General features: G+C 41.6%; 1 protein-coding gene across 8 annotated transcripts in view; it reads left to right on the top strand.

The window, feature by feature from the left end:
- Positions 1 to 22,672, top strand: part of tns1b (tensin 1b) — a 191,391-nt gene that overhangs the window by 49,430 nt on the left and 119,289 nt on the right. For all 8 annotated transcript variants that reach the window (XM_085434574.1, XM_085434578.1, XM_085434581.1 and 5 more), the window contains exon 2: positions 9,882 to 9,996. In XM_085434574.1, the coding sequence (XP_085290700.1) occupies positions 9,882 to 9,996 (115 nt within the window). The remainder of the gene's footprint in view (positions 1 to 9,881; positions 9,997 to 22,672) is intronic.

Consider the following 22,672-nt stretch of genomic DNA (forward strand, 5'->3'; position numbering starts at 1 on the left):
CATCACAGCTTGAGTTGAGCCCCTCCCACCTACTCTTCAAGCTGTTTGCAAGTGGCAGCCAATCCAGAGAAAGTGGACTTAAAACTAGATAAACTAATATGGCTCGTTTCAAACTGAGGGCCTCCACCAAAGCCCGGTGTGGGATAAATGAGGATTATTTTCAACTGTGACTCTAGCAGAGCTACTCGAGTCCATGATTACATAAGTCCTGGAGATGTTAGAGCTGTAGCATTGACATATTTGAACAGGTTTATACAGGCCGTTAAGCATCAGATTACTGGTAACATTAGCAGTCTTGCCTCATTAGTTCAAAGACAGCAATTATCTGTATCTTTCATCACTGGTTAAGAGGGAGCATTATAAAGTTTAGCACCACTTTACAGGTAGCATTTGCATCTTTCAGTAACTTGTCCTTTGATTTCTCAACTGAAGTTTAAGTGCTGTTTAAATTATTCGGGGGGGGGTTTGGCAAAGCTGGAATTTTTTAATGACCCCCATTTTAAACCCACTGTTATAGTCATGCCTCATTCTGATAGGCTGTACAGTTTAGGTACCATTGAAAATGATCTAATATACTTTGTGAAGTTTGTAAAGTTTCCAAGGAGAGAGACTGTTTTTTTTTATTATACCCCCCCCCCCCCCCCCCCCCAACTATTTGAGTTGTTTATAGTCACATGATATCATGAGTTTAGATGGAAAGAGAATAGAGGTTACGATTGTTTTGGATTTTTAGCTGGTGATGGGGAAAGACTTGAATCGATGAAGGTAGTGCGTGGAGGAAAGAGGTCAGGTCGTGGGGAAGAGGAGATAGGTTAGAGGTCAGTTGTCCTTTGCCAGCTGAAATGAAGAATAGCAGCCTTTTGTGAAAGGGGACCATCCTCTGGAGGATGGGAGGGGGGGTCGTCACAAAAGTAGAAAAAGCTTTTGAGAAATCTTTCAGAAATTCTGTTTGCAGTCATCTGAAATTAGTTTTGCTTGCACACTCATTGAGTCAGTGAGCGTTACATGTGTATACACAAAAACACAGATGGAGACATGCAGTGATCACTCCAATGCATCTTGTTAAAATGTCTATCCATGCATATGGTGTCCCATATGAGAGATTGTAGTGTGCTAGCTGGCTCATTAACCCAGCTGACTGCAGAGGTCTCGGTTAGTCTTCTGGCCTCAGCGGGAAGAACAATAGTGTTCGATTGGTGGGGGTCAATAATGAAGCACTATACTGTGTGTATATGCTATTCACTGCCTCCATTCACGCTGTAGGAAATCGACACAGAAGGGGAGGACGGACGGCTGGTGCTTGTCCGTCTCTTCTGTTGTGGCGGCTTCTTTCTCACCTCTTCTCACTACAGCTGAAAAATCACAAAACACTTACTTTTTTTCTGCATGAAACCTGGTGAAAAGTTCTATTTTCTTATCAATATGAAGACAAAATGTCTTTGTTTTGGGTTTTTTTTTTTTTTTTTGTTTGTTTGGTTGGTTGGGTTCTTTTTGGTCATGGGGAGTGGTGTCATTGTTAGTTTCTAGGACCAGTTTAAGTGGAGAATAAGCAATTACTGTGGACTGTTCTAGCAACACTTGTTAGGTCAGGAATTTCAGGGTAAGATAGTAGGGCAATAGTAGTAGCTACATCTTTTGTTTCTTGACATTTTAAATTCGGATGCTGTGCCAGCAAATGGTGTTTTGGAGAAATGTTACACCCCAGCCGTCTAGCCAGCTGTAACTGATGTAACAGATGTAACTTTTTTCCTCTAACACACATAAATTGAATTGTGGTGCACCATATTAATTGCCAGTATCATCGTGTGAATGGGGTCATCTCAGATTCTCTAACTTTTAATTTTTTATCCTCATTTTTTAATGTAATTTTTGTCATGTGATGGCACTTTTCTCTGCTGATTGAGCATTAGCCTACTTATCTTTAGGTGACATCTAGCTAGTTTACTCCTATCTTCTTACTCTTAGCCTTGTTATTTTGTTTTCCATGGATGCCTGGATGCTACACTTGACTATGAGCACGTTATCAGGATTATAAAAATATTTTACTCTTTAACTGTCAGTGGTATGTCTGTTTCTTTGTCTTGTTTTTAGGGACAGTGAACATTTGAACCTGGAACTGACTGATATGAAATTAAACTTAAGAAATACATTTTGTTTTTAACTCCCATTGACTGTGATAATGCCTCGTGTGGCCTTCTAGTACAACACTAGCTAATTGTTTTCAGTAAAAGAAAACAATTAGCTAGTCCTGATGATTTTACTGGTGTGCTGAAATAACCATTTTAGCCATATCACATGAAAGCAAAATTCATAATTACTAAAAAATGGGGCTTTTGTCAGAAAACTACTGTTAGATGCACATGGATTTGAAAAATTTGTATCAGATATTGTAAAGACAGTTTAAAAATAAACTTTAGTTTGCTCACACATTCCCACTTCATGTCTTTGATCCTTTAATATTTTGTGTTGTGTGTATGGTATACGGGTTTTTTTTTTTATTGTCTGTTTATTATTAAAAGGAACCAAATTTTGTTTGCAATTCTATTTTTATTTTTATTTTTTTTTATATTTTGTTTTTAAACTTACTTTACTCTTACAGCTTTTACAGCTGATAGACTGAATTGAGCAGTATGGCCAAGTGTCAGAGGCGTTTGTACCCATACAAACATGGTTCTGTGTGTATATGAGGTAATGCATCAAGTGCCAGTGTAATCAGAGGGGAAATCAGTGTGTGTACATACGTAGGTCTCTGCATGAGTCACATGTGGGAAGCAGTCGAGGGAATAGTTTTGAATTCTAAACTTGAGGAGAAAAACAGCCTCTTGGTTACCTTATTCAGCTGGAATGTCTGTCGCCAAGCAGAGTCTGGAAGGGTTTATCTCCATACTATAACATTACCTAATACATGCTGAAGCTGTATGAACAGTATGATTCTAAAACTTTATATCCATTGCAAGAAAAACAGTGCTATCTGAAATCTAAAACTCAGCCTTGGACAAATGTGTTTCAGATGTTTTTAAAAAAGAAAATCTCAAATTTGAGTTTAATTTTTCTGCCATTAATCAAATTATGGCGGTTTTTCGCTACGTGACGAGATCATGTTTCTGTAATTGTGCATTTTGAGTTCTTGGACAACACTGTTTCCCCTGCCATTGCCTTTGGGAGGTACCCCCATGCCCCCAGTTTGACCCATAATCCTCCCATGAGGAGAACAAAAAACAAAATGATGAATAAAATTGCCCATCATTTAATGTCTACTTGTAGTAGTCGATTAAATAAACACAGTTTTGTGTTTTAGATTGTAGTTACCAGTGTTCTAATATATGTATACACAAGACATTTGATATGAGGACACAATGCATGGAGGATCTGCTGTGGAGGAATGGCTGAGTGCAGCCTGCAGCTGTGCAGAGGTTTTTGGTTGTAGCTGCCTCTGATGGACACCTTGAGCCAGCGTAGCAGATATATTGTGACTAAATGCTGGCCAAACAAGTGGTGGCAATGATGATAATACTGTCCACACACTGGTTTTTGTGTTCTGAAGCCACTAGCTTGAAAATGTAATAATTCATTAGTGTTCATCACACAAATAACTAATCCTATCACTGGCAAAATATATCAACCAGAACTACAAACTAATCAGAAACCACTACGTCCACTACATGTAAACGTAAGCAAACAGTTGTTAAAATGCATCATTTGAAAATGATGAACTCGACCACAAGTGTGTTTTATCCCTCCAGCACAATGTTGTCAAGACTCTTTACAGGCAATGTGTCAGTTTAGCGATCAAGAAAATCCAAATCTGTAAAGTGAAAAAAAGAAAAAAGAATTTTTGTGAAGGAACAGAAAAAAGTAAAACTTAAAGATTTAATGTCATGACTTAACAAGAAATGCCTCTGGACTGATGTGGGTGTTACTGACAGTGCAATCAATGCCCCCCAAAACAAAGAGGAACGATGACAAAACCAAAGATTGTTTTTTAGACTGCAGATATTAAAGCCCAATGTGCATCAGGCTAGAATCTTGCAAAAGTGGTGGATGTAAAACTTCTGCTGCTGATGGCTGGACAGCTGGTACTGGTGAAAGCATGAGCAGCTCTCGATGCTGAGCCCCGTCAACCACAACAGTCCAGGGAGCCCAATACAGATAAAAATAACAGATCTTTTAACCTTAAATTTTAACAACACAGTATTGATTAACATCTAAACCTATTGTTCCATTAAAGAGGAAAAAATCTGGTTTAAACTTCTTGATGTCAGCCCTTTTGTTACCGTTCCAGGCTGTGCCTAAAACTAAACTGGGAAAAGTGGAAAGGTAGCAGCTGCTAAGTGAAGACCTTCCTCTTCTTTTTACAACTTTTAGGAATGAAAAGTGTAAAATGAGGGTGGAATTTGTGAGTGATGGTCAGTTATTTCTGCACATATGTGTATGAATGTGTGATGTAGGAGGTCTGTTCATCTGTGTGTACGTATTTGCACATCTTTATGCACGAGAGCGCCTGTTTTGCCCATGCGTGCTAATGAGTGTTAGGCAGGAGATTATGTGTGCGTCTCTAAGGGAACGGGAGTCTGTTCCCAGGAGCTGCAGTGCCTGAGTTGACGAGGGGGGGGTATTTGTACACCCTGACCCCAGCTTTCGGGGGTCCCGGGTGGTTGTCTGAAACCATTTCCTTCCTTTGTGGTCCATTTGAGAGCCTGAAGTGTGACGCAAATGTGAGGGACAGAGTCCATTTGCATGGGCCGCTACAGGTTGAAACAAAAAATGATCAGCTTGGGCTTCATATCCCATGAACGCACTCAGAGGGACGTCTTTAATTCTGCAGATCTGTGCTCCCCACCCCCATAGGTCTCCTCATCATCCTCAGTCGAATCCCCCATATACTCCACCCCGAAACAATAAACAAAGTCTGAGAGCCCCGGGTGCATCGCTAATGATCGGAAACAATTAAGGGCTGACAAAAGGGAGCGTCCTGCTATATTGCTGCGCGCCGTATTTACATTTTGGGGTTAAACGACTGAAGCGCAGATTTCTGGTGAGGGCAAGCGGACTCAAACAGACGGACGTGTTGAGGAGTTCTTTCTTTTGTGTGGCTGTGTGAAGGAGGATGTCTTGAACTACTTGGCACTCGAGTGATACTGCAAATTTAAACCTCTCAAAGTCAAAAGAATTTCAGCTCGAGTATCCTCTATGCACATTACACTCCTCCAGCCTCATTTTAACCGCTCTACCCACAGAAGTCAGAGAATAAAAATGTACAAACAAGACAAGTGGCATAACAGTGGACGACTGTACCCTCCAACCCCCACCACCACCCCCCACCCTGGCTGTCTGACTGGTTAAGTCCTGGTGTGTGAATGGATAGAGGGCTGGGAGAGTGTGAGAAGGCTCAGGAGTGGTCAAAGAGGCCGCTGAATAGACTGCTGGATTGAGACATCCTGCCTGTTTAACACAGTGCAGCATAGTGTAGAGGTGTGTGTGTGTGTGTGTGTGTGTGTGTGTGTGTGTGTCAGAGAGAGGGAGAGAGAGAGGAAGAGAGTGAGAGTTTGTTATAGACAAGGAATTACAAAACATTGTCTCATTACTAAAGAGAGAAGAAAAATACCTCTACTTATAAAATACCTCTACTTATGACAGGAAACAGATTTAGATTAGATTTGTTTTTATAGTTTAATGACTATTCGTAACCATCATGACCATCCCTAGTTCATGATTATAGCTCCATAGGAACTCCCAAATTTATTAAAATGAATTTCCTTGTGCATGGAGAAGGCATCTACTTTTAAAGGAGTCCAAACTTCTCTATTCCACTGCAGACGGTACTTGGGTCATCATAGCCAACGTGACAGAAAGGTAGTGTAAACAGAAATGATGGATGATAAAACAATGATGGCTTTTTTGGTGGGAGGCTGTATGCCACAGCAAAGATATGAACTCTGGTTTTAGAAAAGGAAGCCAGCGAGTTTGATGTTCTGTGTTTCACCCGTTAGTCGTGTTTCTCCCTGACTAGTCAGTGGTCTGCAGGATTTTCATGTCACCCTTTAGCTTTGGCTCCGCTGTAGAACTTTTGCTGATGAGAAAACCAACAAACAAAAATAAAAAAACTACTGAGTGATGTTCTTTTGTGTCATGTAATGTTGAAGCTGTGGAGATGTGCATCAAAATCTGAGTAAAAACAGGACACAAAGACCTGTAGCCCTGAGTGGAAATGATGGGCTTCTCATTGAGGATAACCATGTGATGGGATTTCACTTGTGGGGAGAATTAGGATGATCACATCCCCCCAGCAACTGACACCTGGGTTTGTAGCATGTTACATTTAATTTTCCATTTATTTTTACGTTACCTGCTTTACTTTATGTTAACGTTTTGATATTCTGGCTTGTTTTAAAAACAGATTCCTGTCATTTTTTCACATTTTTTTTATTTCACTAGAGACATCTGAGAGCTTTCTTTTACTGTTAGCTTAATTTACTGTATTGTTATGCAATATATAATTTTTTTTTTTTTAATGAAATTTAAAATGTACCAGTGGAAGCAGAGTACATGAGAGTTCACTAAAGAGCGCACTACTGCCTCACATCCTTTCCCAAGTATCGTTGTGGTAATTGCATCCAAAACAGGTGATGTCATTGTAGCCCCCACAGGACTTAATGACTGTTTTTGATTGTGTGGTTTGAGAATAGACATTTGACAAAAAGCAATTTAAAGGCAGGTGTTCCTCCAGCCACCTGCCTGCTGATAGTATAGACTCTTTATGTTGACAGTTGATTCCCCAACAGCCTGGAAGTAAAAACAGTGTTTCTGTATAAACGTAATCTGCGCCCTGCCTCATTCCAGCAGTATCAGTGTCCATTAAATTTGGTGTAATTTGGCAAAGCTTAGACATGCTTGAATTACTGTGACCGAGCATACGATTAAACCCACATATCACGCTTTTCCAGCCTCTCAAAGTCTAAATCCATATCCAAAGTCTTAAACCAGCAGGTGGCAGCCAGGGCCTTGGCAAGATACATACGAGTGCCAACCAGGGACCTTCACTCCTCCTCAGAAAAGCCCCCTTGCCAACATGGTGCATCCTGCACAGCCATGGTCATTATTTCAGTCTAACTAGATTAAGCTAATCACATTATGTTGTGGCAAGGCGTAGTCGGGAGATGGAATGAAGGGTCGGCTGTCCTGCTGTTGCTCTGAAAAACAAACAGTGAAGTTCTGCATAGAGCTGTTGGAGTATGTTTAAGTTGCTAAACCTCTGGATAAGCTCGTGAATCAGAGAAACTATCAATTCTGAGAAAGTGTAATGCATCATAAAGCTGTAAAGCCTTATTCACAGTGCCAGCCTTTTGAATGTTATTTTTTAAGACCTCTGGAGAGAGATGTCTGCTACCAGAACATACTGACACTACGATCTTGCTAAAACTTCTTTTAATATGGTGGATCTTTGCTTCAACACTATGTGGAAGTTGACAGGATTGATAATCATGTATTTCTGTAGAGTTCCCAAGGCTTGAGATGAGTGTTTTCATCACTGACATCTTGGCGTTTTGAACCCAGATGTGCGTGCAAGTGTGGATGTTTCTGTGAAGCTGTTTGATTTGTAAATCCCAAATTCTTGAGCATATCCTGGATGATGTTCTTGTCTGATGCCTAGAATGACCAATATTTGCAAAAAAGGACTCTATTAATATGACAAGAAGTTATTGATTGGTGTCATAAACTCTTCAGGAAAGTGTTTAAGGGTCAAGGCTGAAGGCTGTTTTCTGACTTCTGTCGGACAATAGATGTTTCTGCCACCCCTGATGCCTGTTATAAATGCAGGCTTCATGCAGTTCTGCACTGGCTTCAGGTTTCACACCCAAAAAATTGCATCTGTCTTTGTGCCAATCAGCCATATTTAATGGATGATACTATTGAGCCTGTATGACAGGAAATGCTGATAAATCGTAAAAAACCTACATCAACAAGTTTCGACATTTCCCCCGAGTCCATGGAAGTGCAAGAATAACAGCTTTTGCCCTTTAAAGGAAATGTTTTAGACCTGTCATACCTAAACACTGACCCCGGTTTTAAATCTTTGTCAAGTCTTGTTGAGTCATTTTAGCGTTTGCAGTGTTGAACTCAATGTTATATTAGAGAGTAACCTGAAATATTACCTGCTTGTGTTTTAACTGCTTCCCAGATGACAGGAAATCCAGGCTCAGACAGTGCAAATCACTAATATAAATCAAGTTCCAAGAAAGCTTAATCATACAATTCCGATGATGCCTTTGATGTTGCCTATTAGTTGTACAAAACAGACCAGAACAAATCTAGAAAAGACTGTTAAAAACCAAACCATGTAAATCCAAACCTCTCTGGAATTACATATCTAACAGTGCAAAGAAATTACAGCTATTGTTGTTACAGGGAGTGTAGCACTTTGATGACCAGTTAGCTTTACTGTAGAGCAGTTAAATGGGAACAGACTACACACTTAGTCCAACAGATACTTAGTTTGATTTATAATTGAAGCGTTATTCCTGTGCTGTCATTTCTCACTCCGCTGCCTTCCAACAAGATTTCTGTTTGGACTGAGAAGAATAAAAACGGAGGGGGGCATTAGTGGTTTTAAGGTTGTGATGGTTGGTGGTCTGGCAGCTCTTTCAGAGAGGGAACTACTTGAGTTTCCTTCTAACATGCTCAATATGTCTCTGTGGTCTTCTAGTTTGAGAATTCCTGTACAAGAAGTCCCCCAATATGCCAACCACATGGTCACTTAGTCCTGTCCGGCATGTGCACGCACACACACACACAGACACACACTCTTAATGGAAGCCTCATGGCTGAACGCCATGCTAACGGGCACTTCCTGTGTTGAAAACACATCCATTTTCTCTTTCATCCCAGTACTGAAGGTATGTAGAGTTGAGGCACTTAGATGCATGAAAAAATCCTACACGTGCATGGAGACGTTTACAGAGAAAAATTCAGTAGGATTGCAGAGGTATTACATGGTGCTATACTGTCAGTGTTGTGTAAGTTCGTTTTGCAGTTCTTGCCCAATGCATTTCAGCCTTTTCTAATTAAATATAAAAGTGTCTTTAACAGTATAATCTGTTAAGCTGTTATTCCCTTAAGACACAAACTGAGACCAGCTGAGCAAATAAACAACAAAAATTATGTCACGTTTCCCATGATTGAACATTTTGGGAGAGGGGGGGGCTTATGGAAATATGACGCACGTTTCTCACAAAGACCCTGCAGGAGTCGGTCTCACTTTTGTGTTTGGTGTGTGTCACGACCTTAAATTGCGTTTACAAAGCCGGCAGGAAAAGGGCTGGACGCTGGATGGTACATGGTGAAGGAAAAACAGCAGGCTGCAGACAGACACTCGGGGATGTTTAACAGGCCTGGGAGATAAAGTTTCTCCAGAGTTGTGTAACACACCTGCAAAGGAGGGCAAAGAGATGACAGGTCAAATGTGGGGAAGAGAAAGGAGTAGGAGGTGGTTGAAAGAAAGAAAAACAGGAGATAAGACAGTGTTTTTGTTTTTTGTTTGCTTCTGACAGCTTAAACCCCCACAGCTTTACTTCCTGGGAGGACTTTAGAGGACTTTGAAGCAAAGTTTTTAAGCACAAATAACTTAGTTGTAATGATTTGCCTCTGGAGGAGGGGTTGCTCCTGAGATGAATGTAAGGGTTGATATATGATTTACAGTTTGACTTTATAGATTCAGTATTGTCTAGCTTATAAAATGATTTCATTTGTGTTTTGAATGATCTTCTGGCCATAAAAATACCGCTCAATGACTCACGCCACCTGGACTCAGTGAAGCTTGCAACATTTTTTTTAAACTAACATTCCTCCTCTTTTGTCTTTTGTTGTTGTTTTCCTGACTGCAGCCAGAGGAGTTGGATGCTCTTCATTCCCACACGTTCCGGGTGAAGACTTTCAAGAAGGCAAAGCACTGCAGCGTCTGCAAACAAACCATCATCCAAGACGGATTCATCTGCCGAGGTCAGTCACCTGTCCTGAAGCACCCACATCAGGACTCACCCCAGCAGCTCTCCTCGTAATGATGACAGAATTCAAGCAGAGTTATGCTCTGTTAACGTTTTTTGTTGATGAGCCTACCTTTAGTATCTTTCTTTTTTTTAATTTAACCTTTATTTATACAGGTAATCCCATTGAGACTCAGTCTCATTTAAAAGAGACCTATTTTAGACACAATAATAATGTTAAAGCAATAAAAACAAAACAATAAAATTGTAAAAATTGTCTAATATTTGCACTCATTACCACTTAGCTAGAAAGCATTTCAAAGAGTTTCAGTTTGTTGCCTATGTGAGCCGAGCCAAGCATTGTTTTGTAGTTAAAAGGATCTTATCTTAATCCTCCTTTTTTGTGGTTAAGATAATATTTTCAGGGTCCAAGGTTCATATACAGTCTGACCTACATTTTCTGAGAGAGTTGACGAACAAAAATATGTTCAGCTCACTTTGATTGGTCAGACTTACATACTTCGATTTTCAGACAAGAAAGCAGATCTTGTTATCTATACTAGTGTGCATTTTGTCCAGAAGTCCTCATACTAAACAGTTGAGTTGATTCCCTGCTTCTACAGTCTGAACCATGTTACCATTTCTGAAACTACATATACGACGAACACCTGAAGGAGCATTTCCACTTTTAGGTCCCAAGAAGTGTCATATTCGGAGCAGGCAGGCACGACTACAGAGGCATAAACACACCTGACTTTGGGGGGAAACTCCTTGGAAAGTTTTTGCTTTCACTTGTTTGTTACGGTTTTGAGCAAAAGCTACTGAGTTATGGTTAAAATACACCCATTTACAATGTGTAATACACACCTTACAAAGCCCCCACCAGCACATGTTATACATGTACTTCTTCACAACAGTTGGAATAGGTCACTTAGCTTCAGGCACTAATAAGAATTTGCGCAAATGATCAATCCAGACAGTTTTAATTAGAATTCAGCAGCAAACTGTGTTCACTGATGATGGGTTCCAGAGGTGTTGCTGAGTCCTTGTGGTGATTTCCACTTTAGAAATACGTCTGTTTTTAATAAAATACCACCGGAGTCCACTCAGCGCTGGCTTTCAGACTCGTCCCTAAATTCTTTACCGTTTCAGGTTTTTAATTTTCAAATAGAAAATGAGCATACATTTTTGCTACTTGCATGCATTTTTTCATTAAACTATAGCATTAAAATGATTTACAAATGATTGCATTATGTTTTTTGGAAACAGGCTGCAAAACACTTTCGTTAGACTCCTAATCTAAACTCTGTTTGATCACTTAAATCTCCCCGAGCTAGAGTTAACAGGCACACAGGGATGGTAATATTAACTGCTGCAGTCAGGAAAACATTGAAGGCAATATCTGTTACACATCCGTCAGTGGTCTAAATGAGAGGTCATCCAAGGTTACTTGGGGTCGCCTTTGTGTCGGGATTTAGTCAGTTAAGTGACACAGGACGGCAGAAGAAGCTCCAGGAGGGTTAAAGGTTAACAGCTTCTCAATTTCCTTAATGGAGTTTACTGAAGAGACAATGTGGTTGACTGACGGCTGATTGATTCGCATCGTTCCATTGGTGCAGTCATTATTAATAGAATAAAGATGGAGGCATGTTTTCTCATTTAAAAATATACACTGCAGGGTGTCTCTGTGTTAAATGGATATACTAACATAGCCAGGACCCTTCTGAGGTTATTTTTATGTTTTTACAGTTTTTTTAAACCTGAAACTACTGCGATAGGCTTATAACATAAAACGTCAAACAATCGCAGGAAAGAAGCTGAGACGGAGTAACCGACGTTAATGTGGTCACCGTTTTCTGACCATTTCGACGCAGTAAATCTTTTCGGTCCAGTGTGCAGAGCAGGACAAAAACAAAAACGGAAGCATGTATGACCTCGGCCTGCTTGGCACATCGTGCTGTTGTGGAAATGCCTGTTTTCACTCCGATAACGTCAAATGAATCCATGTGGAAAAGGCTGGATGTGTGGGTTGGCACACAGTGGGGGGGATATTTAGTTTGCATCTTCCCAAAACTGACACAGGATTGGTTGATGTAGCTTAGAAAAACATGAACATTACTTGTTTTTTGGTATCTTATCAGCTCCTCAAAGGCAGTCTGACATATTATTGTGCAATGCTCATGTTAAAAAAGTGCCAAAAGCTCAGGAGGTGCGGTTATATAAGGTGTGGTTATATCTCCTATTACATAACAAATAGAGCAGAAGAAGAGCACAATCTTTTCCTCAGTTGCGATACTAGAGCAGGTCTTTAGGTGACTGTGTCTACTGCAAGTATAAAGCAAAATGATGCAGGAGCAGATTATGCTGGCACAGTAAAGTCTTCTCCTCCGGGATCATAAAAGGCTTAGAAAATAATTGAACTTCAACACCTGCTTTATCCTCTGATCTAACTTGTGCTTCCAGGTGTTCTGAATGTGTTTGGTGGGATAATTTATGTAATTAAATCTTCACATTAGCCTTCATGTTCTGCATAGGATGCTGTATTTCACAGGAGCAAACTTGCATCTGCTGCTTACGCAACAATAACAACACGTACTGTTCAAAAAAATGTTTCTGGGCTACATTTACAAGCCTGAACACTGCTGTTGGATGAGAGGGTGGAAGGCTAAGTTAGCTAATTCTACAAATCTTAGTAGGCAAACTACATGTGTATGGGCAATATACATAGATTATTGCTAATAAGTGCTAATTGACAGACAAGTAAAATACTCAAAAAAAAAAAAAAACCTGATGTAGAAGCCTTCTTGAATGAACCGTCTCCTGTAGCAAACCTTGTTATTAGCCAAATAATTCCATTAAAATGCCACAAAGATCTCCATTGGTGCACTTTGCAGTGATCAGAAAATGATAAATCATTCCCCAAAAAGATGTATTTCTATGTGACGCACACTCACTGCTGCTGTCAGTCTGTTTTGGTTAAACAGCATACACTTGTGTGTGGAGACAGCCCTTAAGTGTTCTCATAAACTGACACAGGACAGCACCTGGGACCACCGCCTGTAAGATATGATTTATTAGAGGACTAAACCATCATGGCAAGGCTTCACTGGACTCTATTTAGATTTAATTTACCTCAGTATAATTCTCTTCCCCTACTTGTATCTGGCTTTGGTCGTGTGTGTGTGTGTGTGTGTGTGTGTGTGTGTGTGTGTGTGTGTGTGTGTGTGTGTGTGTGTGAGACAGATTTACGATGACAACACAAAGTGAACAGGAGACAGCTGTCTGCTCAGACAGCAGACGTCTAGCAGTCTCTGTTTTTCTCTTCCTTCGTTTGTCTCCATGTCATATGATTCATTAAATTCCCATTTTGCCAAAACTAGAAGCAACGAGACAAGGATGCAGAATATGGTACCCAGATACATTTAAAGTATTTAGACTTAAAGAAGCACTCAGCTGATTTTAAGAGAGCTAAGAGCTCGGGCTTTGGAAACACTTGAAAAGTGTATTCTCATTGTGTAAAATCTAAATACATAATCTGTTGATTTCATTAGGGTAAGCTTAGTTTCAAGGTATGCATTTGCTGTAGGACTTAAATCTGCGATTCCCTACATTTGACCTTAGAATTGAAGGCGCTTCTCAGATGAGAGGTGAAACGTCTTCAGACGCTTGTGTGAAAAGATTTCTTTCTTTCTTTCCTTCTTTCCTTCCTTCCTTCCATCCATCCATCCATCCATCCATCCATCCATCCATCCATCCATCCATCCATCCATCCATCCATCCATCCATCCATCCTTCCTTCCTTCCTTCCTTCCTTCCTTCCTTCCTTCCTTCCTTCCTTCCTTCCTTCCTTCCTTCCTTCCTTCCATCCATCCATCCATCCATCCATCCAAGCTCCTTAGACTATATTGACCTGGATGACTGAGAACCTTCATAGACATAATACAGTGGGACAGTATCAGGTTTAAAGATGATAAAAAGTGAGACTGAGCTGCTACAGAAAACAAAGCTGCTGTTATAACCTATGGTTTCTTTTTTAAATGACCTTTATTGGAAGCATGATTGTCTCGTTCAGAAAACGTACAGCACATAAAATTTCCATCTATCCATTGGAAGTGTCAGGTGTTGCTTTTGAGGAGTCTGATAGCTTGACAATAAAAGCTGTCCTTTAATCTGGTAGTCCACGCACCCTCTATGTCGTCTGCCCAACAGCAATAAAGAGAATACCTAGCTATGATTCTCCTGAACACAGACACTGTTTGGAGGAAGCTCATTTCTGCCACTTGTATCTGTGATCTCATTCCTTTTTGTGCAAAAACAGAGCACACCATTCTGTAAATCGTTCCCACGTAGTTTTAAAATGCGTCTTGTGGCAGTAAAAGTCTAAACAACCACCATATCTAATGAAAATGTTTAATTTTGTCCTTATGCAGCACTGACGAGCACCTAACAGGAAAAGCATGTTGCTAATGCAGGACGTGGCGGTCCAGCAGTCTTATTGTGCTGCACCCAAACCACAAATGACTTTGTCCTTCTAATGTCAGCAGCTTAAAAACCTGCACATGTGTTTTTAGTTCTAAAAACATCTCGTGCGCTTTGCTAAACAAATCTGAAGGTCAAAGGATCAAAAGACAATCAGAATTGATGAGCATACTGCTGAAATCTGAACAAAGGTAGTCAGCTGGAGACCTTGTGGACACAAAATAGACAAATGTAAGTGTCAGTGTGTCTCATAACACCGCTTCAGTGTAAAGAGGTTTTTGGGCAAACGGTAATGAGCTTTAGGTGCTGATTGTGCACATTTTGCTGCATTTCGATGGAGGCGGGCCAGCTGCTTCCTCCCTGCTTCCCGTGTTTCTGCACATGTAACCAAACAGACATGAGGATTGTTTTCGGTGTTCTCATCGGACTCTCTTCCAGATCGTGAATAAGCCGATTACCCAACATGTGTTAAATGGTTGTTCAGAACAAAACCTCCACTCCCATCGCCCTGCAGTACCTCCCTCCCTGTTTCTGCTCTTGTTTACCAACACTCTCCAGTCACATGGTCGCGTAATGGCAGGAGCACCTCCACTTCCTCTCTCTTCAGCAGTTGCTAAGATACAAGGTGTTAGTTACTTCGACAATAGCATGTTGACGCAGGTCAGGGCCGAAATTTTCCAGTTAAAAAAACAAAACAAAAGAAAAAAAAAAGGCCGTCTGTTTTGGTGGGCCTGCAGGCAGGAACTGGCTTTTATATTCTTTCACAGAGATGTTCGTGTGTAGTACATTAGAGCTGCTATTGTGCCCTTAAAAGGTAAAATCCAACTGAGAATTTGGCAGAAGAGTCATAGGCAGTTAATAAAACTTCTGCAGCTCCAAAATATTTTTTAGAAAATGGTGGAGGTTTGATAAGAAGCACTTTTCTGCAAAGAGTCTAGCTCTGCGACTCCTTTGTGACCGCACACGGGTCCTCTCCACAGACCAGAGAAAATCTACTATAGCAGGTGCGTGTGTGTGTTTGTTACCAAGAGTGAAGGTTATTGTTGCTCTGTTCTTGACCGCTTAGCTCACACAGCTGGTATGTAGCAAACCCCAGTGAAGGTAAACACATGCACACACGTCTCACACATCAAGTATGCACACTTATCACACATCAAGCAAACATGCGCACATGCACGCACAACTAGAACTGCCTGCACGTGGAGCTGTACACTGATGCTAAGAAATTCTTAGGCTGTGAAAACATGTGTTACAGCATCGTGTCAAAATGGGCTCATTACTCGCCAGCAGAGTAAGATCTTACTTCAATTTGTGCAGCAAGTGCCCAAGTTCACATCAAATGTACGCACGCATACAAACCGTACGAAGCTGTGATGCCGTGCTTTGACAGAAGTCATTGGCTTAACGAGGAGAGCAGATTGATGAAGATGATGGAAAGTAACCGTCTCCCTGTCAGATGTCGTTATACTAATCTGCTAAACTGATGGGACAATGATTTTCAGTGAGCAGTGATCAGGCACATGGGCTCTCTGCGCTGTCAGAAACAACGGGGTTGATTTTGTACAGATTTAGTTTCTTCTTCTGAAACCTTCACACTCTGTAACACTCACACCTGCTCTCTGATTAGCTTCTTGTCAGTTCTAAGAAATCTGCGCACATTGCTTGTTGTTCAAATAGACGAGGAAACAAACCAGTCCCCGGTGAACTCTACAAATCAGTTCATGCAGTCAGGGAGCCACCAGCTGGATTGATGGAAACATTACAACCGTATCTGATGCTGTTCAGTTGAATGTAATCTGTCCCTGACATACTGACATTCTTTATGTTAGCCAGCAGGGGGCAAGCCTGGCTGTAAAAAGAGGTAAAAGAATCCCTGATGAGTTTATGCTGTTTTAAATTTAACTGAATAGAACGTGATACGTGATACACTTTTCATTATTTACACTACTGCTCTAAAGTCTTCAGATGCCCGTTATTTCCTTATATTACGTGTTAAGGCAAAAACAGGGTTTAGACAATTCTAACAAGCTTGAAAGTCAATATTTAGTATGAGGACCTTGATTTTTCAGCACAGCCTGAACCCTTTGAGGCATCTTATTGTAATTTCAAATAGTCTTCAGGAATAGTTCTTCAGACTTCTTGAAAGACATTCAAAGCTCTTCTTTGGATGTTTCTGCGTTTTTGTTCTGTTCTCTGTCAAGATGATCTCAAGCTGCTTCAATAATGTTGACTGATAGTGTTCCAGTGTGTGTGTTTTTTTTTTTCTATCCAGGTGTGCTTTTACTGCACTGGCAGCGTGTTTGGGGTCATTGCTGTGCTGAAAAATGAAGCTGTTGCCAATCAGATGCTTTCCAGATGGTATTGCATGGTGGATCAAAATCTGATGGTGTGATGTTCACAATTTTATCAGTGTTGACGAATGATGATTCCACAATTTTAACCGCAAATTTCAAATTTGGACACATCACTCCGACAGACCAGACCTGTTGCCACTAATGCGTAATTTGGCATACCCCACCCTTTTCTCCCCGTTTCTTTTAGCTTAATGAAGTGAACTTAGCTTAACAGTGGCTTCTTCACAGCCGTCCTTTCACTGAGACACTTCTGATGAAGCTTCAGTGAACATCAAATGGATCAACTGAAGATCCAGAAGACTCTTTCAGGTCCTGTGTCGTGTCTTTCCTGGATTTTTTTCCTCTTCTTTATACTCTTTCTTAAGAACATGACTTTCAGATACTGTTCATTTGCTGTAGATAGTTTTTTTTTTTTTTTTTTTTTTTTTTTTTTAGGTCTCCCACACTCCACACCATACTGAGATATGAGAGTTTTCAGCTTTGTAGAAAGAAATGTGAACATGTCATGTGTTTTGTGACAGGCTGCTACTAACAGAGCCATCCATCCATCCATCTTCATCCGCTTTATCCGAGGCCGGGTCGCGGGGGCAGCAGCCTAAGCAAAGAGGTCCAGACCTCCCTCTCCCCAGCCACCTCCTCCAGCTTATCCGGAGGAATACCAAGGCGTTCCCAGGCCAGCCAAGAGATATAATCTCTCCAGCGTGTCCTGGGTCTGCCCCGGGGCCTCCTCCCGGTGGGACATGCCTGGAACACCTCACCCAGGAGGCGCCCAGGGGGCATCCTTGTCAGATGCCCGAACCACCTCAGCTGGCTCCTTTCGATGTGGAGCAGCAGCTGCTCTACTCTGAGCCCCTCCGGGATAGCCGAACTTCTCACCCTATCTCTAAGGGAGAGGCCAGCCACCCTTCGGAGGAAGCTCATTTCTGCCGCTTGTCTCCGTGATCTCGTTCTTTCGGTCACTACCCACAGCTCGTGGCCATAGGTGAGGGTAGGGATGTAGATCGACCGGTAAATTGAGAGCTTCGCTTTTACACTCAGCTCCCTCTTCACCACGACGGACCGGTGCAGCGTCTGCATTACTGCAGCTGCAGCCCCAATCCATCTGTCGATCTCCGGCTCCCTTCTCCTATCACTCGCGAACAAGACCCCGAGATACTTGAACTCCTCCACTTGGGGCAGGAACTCATCCCCGACTCGGAGTGGGCACTCCACCCTTTTCCGGCTGAGAACCATGGCCTCAGATTTGGAGGTGCTGATCCTAATTCCTGCTGCTTCACACTCGGCTGCGAACCGTTCCAGTGCGAGCTGGAGGCCCTCACCCGATGAAGCCAACAGAACCACATCATCCGCAAAAATCAGAGATGAGATTCTGAGACCACCAAAGCGAAAGCCCTCCGCCGCTTGGCTGCGCCTAGAAATCCTGTCCATAAAAATTATGAACAGAACCGGAGACAAAGGGCAGCCCTGGCGGAGCCCATCACCCACCGGGAACGAGTCCGACTTATTGCTGGCAATGCGAACCAAGCTCTTGCAACGGTTGTATAGGGATCGAATGGCCCGTAGCAATGGGCCAGACACCCCATACTCCCGCAACACCTCCCACAGGACACCCCGAGGACACGGTCGAATGCCTTCTCCAAGTCCACAAAACACATGTAGACTGGTTGGGCAAACTCCCATGCACCCTCAAGTATCCTGGAGAGGATAAAGAGCTGGTCCAGTGTTCCGCGACCAGGACTACTAACAAAGCCTTAAGATGCAATTTAAAATTGATTCATTGCTAACTTGTCTGTTATGTGTAACCATAACAGTGGTTCATCCCTCGACTTAGGAATCAGTCAGGCATAAATTTGGCACCTAAGTCTTAACCAACAAAGGATCATTCCTCTGAAAATAATCAGGTGCAAAACTGGACTGAAAATTGGAGAAAAAGCTGCCATTGTCCAAGAAAACCTTTGAAAGTGCTTCAGAAAGCCTGGAGCACTGCTGCTCAGGACCACTTTAGAAAATTCCAACAAACTGTGGCTCTTTGGGTCATGATTAGGGTAACCAGCTCCCAACAAACTGAAGAGCAAAGAGTTTGTGTTCATCTGTGGGGTTTCAGAAGGGATGCACAGATCAGCACGTCACTTTTTGAGGCACACATTTCTTACCAGATGTTCACTTTTGTAAACCAGAGGCAATCAAAATGTGAGACAATTGATAAAAGCGCCGTGCAGTCCGACAAAAAGTTGGACGCCTCCCTTATCATGAGCCCCCATTAAAAAAACAAAAAAACAAAAACAAAACCTCAACGTTTTGAAAAACATGGCAGATTCAGGGACTTCAGCAACCACCAGGTGGCAGCAGAGGTCTTTGTTTCACACTACATCTGCTGCAGACTGTAAAATTCCAGAATTCTTCTACAGAAACTTAAATCCTGAGTGTTTTCCTGTGTTTTTTCTCCATAGCTGCACATTGTTTTAGGGAAACAGCTGTTTCAACAAAACAAAGTCAGACTAATACTCACAGTGAAACACACACAACCAGACACAAGAGTAAACAAACAGAAGTCCTGTTTTGTCAGGAAGAAGCAAACTCATGACACAGATCTGAGTCCATGGGAACTCTTGCTCAGGATTTATCCAACTCCCCTGCAATGTTTGTGGGGATCTCCCAAGTTAAGAAACGCTGAGCAGCTGAATGAAGGTGGGGCTTTACCCGCAGAAACCCAGCACAGGCAGGGATTTTAGCTCGGGAAAACATGTGGGCTAAATGATGACACCCTGTGTGAGTCAAAAGATGGATCGAGGTGGCTGGGTGCCGATAATTACTGACATTAATGCTACAGTACACAGAAAATGCAGCAAGTGCACTGCAGGTTGGTGCAAGCAGAGTGCATGTGTAGACACATTCATAGCATTCTTTGCACCACGCAACAGGGATCAGGTGATGAAATTAAGAAATTTACTGCAGGTTTTCAAGCGTTTGGAACAATAGAAGATTTAATGCTGTCGTCTGTGGAGTCACTTTTGTGACAAGATAATTGTTTTGTCTACAATATTCAGTTTTTAAGACAAACTCCAAAATGAGTGGTTGGCTTATGGATGATTCTGTTTATTTAATGCAGTTAATTATGCAACACAGCATGTATTATTACTTTTGCTATTTTATTGCTATTTGGATGACATTGCTTGGAAAAAATAATTCAAACTAACAGCGAGATTCGGCAGTTTTTCTCCACATATTGCACATAATTACATGGAAAATATATATTTTTAAGCAGGTTAAATGTTATATATCCCACCTGCATTTGCTAGACATCTTCATCATAAACACTGAAAGTCCCGTCTCTTCAGTGTTTACAGGGAAAAAAAAACATTACCGCATGTGTGGGTTTCTAACCACTGAGTAGACATTCTTTCAAGTAAAAACACCCAGAGATGCCAATTCAAACACACTTGGTGTTTACAACCTATAAATGGAGTTGAAGCTGGGGCAGAAAACATGTTTGGTTTTTTTTTGTTTTGGTTTTTGAGTGGTGGGGGGAGTGTATTTAAATGTCTTTGGCCAAAGAAATAAACAATTAAAAAATCCATAATTATGTTTGAGCGGTCTGAGGGGGAACCCGATCTCCTGAGCCTACTTTGGGCTCTCTTTTCAAGCTTCAGAATTTATGTCTCTGTGATACTCTCCTCTCATGAAGTAAGGGAGTATAAAGAGTGACAAACCCCACAGAAGATGCAGTGGTGCAATTTAAATTTTACCTGATATAAAAAAGTAAAAGGTGTAATGTTGTGGGAGACCTTTCTTTTTAAACACTGCAGCTTTAAAAGTGTGTTTGTTCATGAATATTTTATGTAAATACAAAACACCTAATTGAGATTCCAAGATTCTTTTTTTTCATGAAGCTTTCAAAATGATTATTTTGTCCCCAAAAGTTTCTTGTCACTGTGAGACTTTCCTGCACAGAGTGCTGCTATTTTTGTCCCCCTGACACGTTGGGATCAGGCCGTGTGTTAAGGCCGTGTTAATGGAAATGCCTACCAGTCCACAATGTTTCAAACTTGGGCAAGTGGCGTGTCATTTAGCATGACAAAGACATTCTTGTTTTTACTTTAATAAACCCACCCATCCATCCACCTTCACGTTTTATCTTGTAGCTTCGCTTACAGTGTAAAAAGAGGTGTAAAACTGATGAAAAAAAACATTTAAGGAATCGTGATTTCAGGGATTTGGTGTGTGTACACACACGAGTGATGTAGAGTGTATGTTAGCGCATCATATGTACACGTGTTGGTGCTCACGTGTTTGTGCATGGGAAGCAAATGAAAAAAGGAAGGATGGAGAGAGTGAGAGTGAGGAGGGTGGAGGAAGAGGAAATTCTCCAACCCCTGCCCCTCTGATTGTGTTGTAAAGGGGTCCAGCCCAGCCCTGTGGGACTGTACGCTCATTCCAAGGGACCAGGGGAAGGAAATCACCCGCCTCTTTATAACCCTTCTCTCCCCCTCCCTCCGATGTCGTAAAGCATACCACAGACCCAGACTCAGATAGCAGCCGGCGTTCCACACTCGTCATCATCTCCTCATTTTGATCGACTTCCATCCCTGCTGTCCTCTCATCTTCTCAATGATTGATATGAGCAGTTGTTGCACCCCCTCGCTCTATTACTCATCCTCTGCACAGATGTCTTTTTTCTCCAGTATCTTCTCTCTCCTCATCTTCCATCCCTCCTCATCACTGTGCTGCTTTCCTCCTCTCCCTCCTCTCCTCCCTCCAGCAGGAACATTTCTGCTCTGTTTATTCTCCAAAGCACCGACTTCCTAACAAGGTAAAGCCCAGCCTGAGCGCTCCGGGCTCCACGCTTTCACACCCAATATGGAAGTCTTACTTCTTCCCACGTGGCCCAGGAGAGTTGTTTACGGGGGACGGTGCTGGACATCGTCCTGATGGACAAGCACATGGCTTTTATGCTTATCGAGCAAAGTGTGTTTGGTTTCCACACATATGAGAACATTCCACGCGACTTGTGTCACAGCTCATCACATGTGTAGTGCTGAAACACAAGTCTACAGAGCGTTAAAGGGATCCTGCTGTGCTTTTCTTATTTTCTGTCACATATATGCTCTTACAGTGCGGGATGCAAGTATTAAACATGGTCAAAATTTTAAATGATGCCACCTGTGACCTAACGCTCAAGCTTCGCACTGCTCTAAAGACTTTGATTCTGACAGCTTTTTCTAATCCTGGCTCTTTATGTGGTCATTGTGATTGGATATCCCTGTTATGAGCGTGTCAGGCACACAGCCTCTGCTATAGGCACAGAACTCGCACCTGTTGTTCAAACCTTCTGCTCTAATCAGGAGAACGCTGGTTTAAATGGAGGTGTTCAGGGGACTAAAACATCTGCACCACGGTCCAATATAATGAAAAGGATTATTTTGAACTGCAAATACTGCAAAACTGCTCAAAAACAAAATGTGTAGTTTTAGATGATAATAAATCAGTTTTAAATGATGAAGGTGAGTTATGACTAGCAACTTCCTTCCCAGCTTAGCTAGAAGGGACTCCAGTTAGCTCCAAACTTTGTCAGACCAGTAGTATAGGACTCAACATTGACCATATAAGGGCAGATCCCAACAGCACCACATTTGCTAGTCATACTAATGAGTGAAGCTTGGCCTTAAAGGGAGTAGAGCTTGTTTGAGTCAGTGTAAGGACCAGGAGAAGGTTAAATCAAGATTACTTTGACTGTTAATCATGGAGAGCTACTTTAGTGGAGTCTAAGAGTTAAAAAAACAAAAAACACAATAGGTCCACTCTGAATTGTTTTTCCACCAATAATTAGCTAAATCATTGTTTAAGCTATTTATCAAATAT

Source organism: Copadichromis virginalis, linkage group LG16 (assembly GCF_057382275.1).
Source record: "Copadichromis virginalis isolate Kocher_CV1m ecotype Utaka linkage group LG16, C_Virginalis_male_GT1.1, whole genome shotgun sequence".
In the NCBI taxonomy this organism is placed as follows: domain Eukaryota; kingdom Metazoa; phylum Chordata; class Actinopteri; order Cichliformes; family Cichlidae; genus Copadichromis; species Copadichromis virginalis.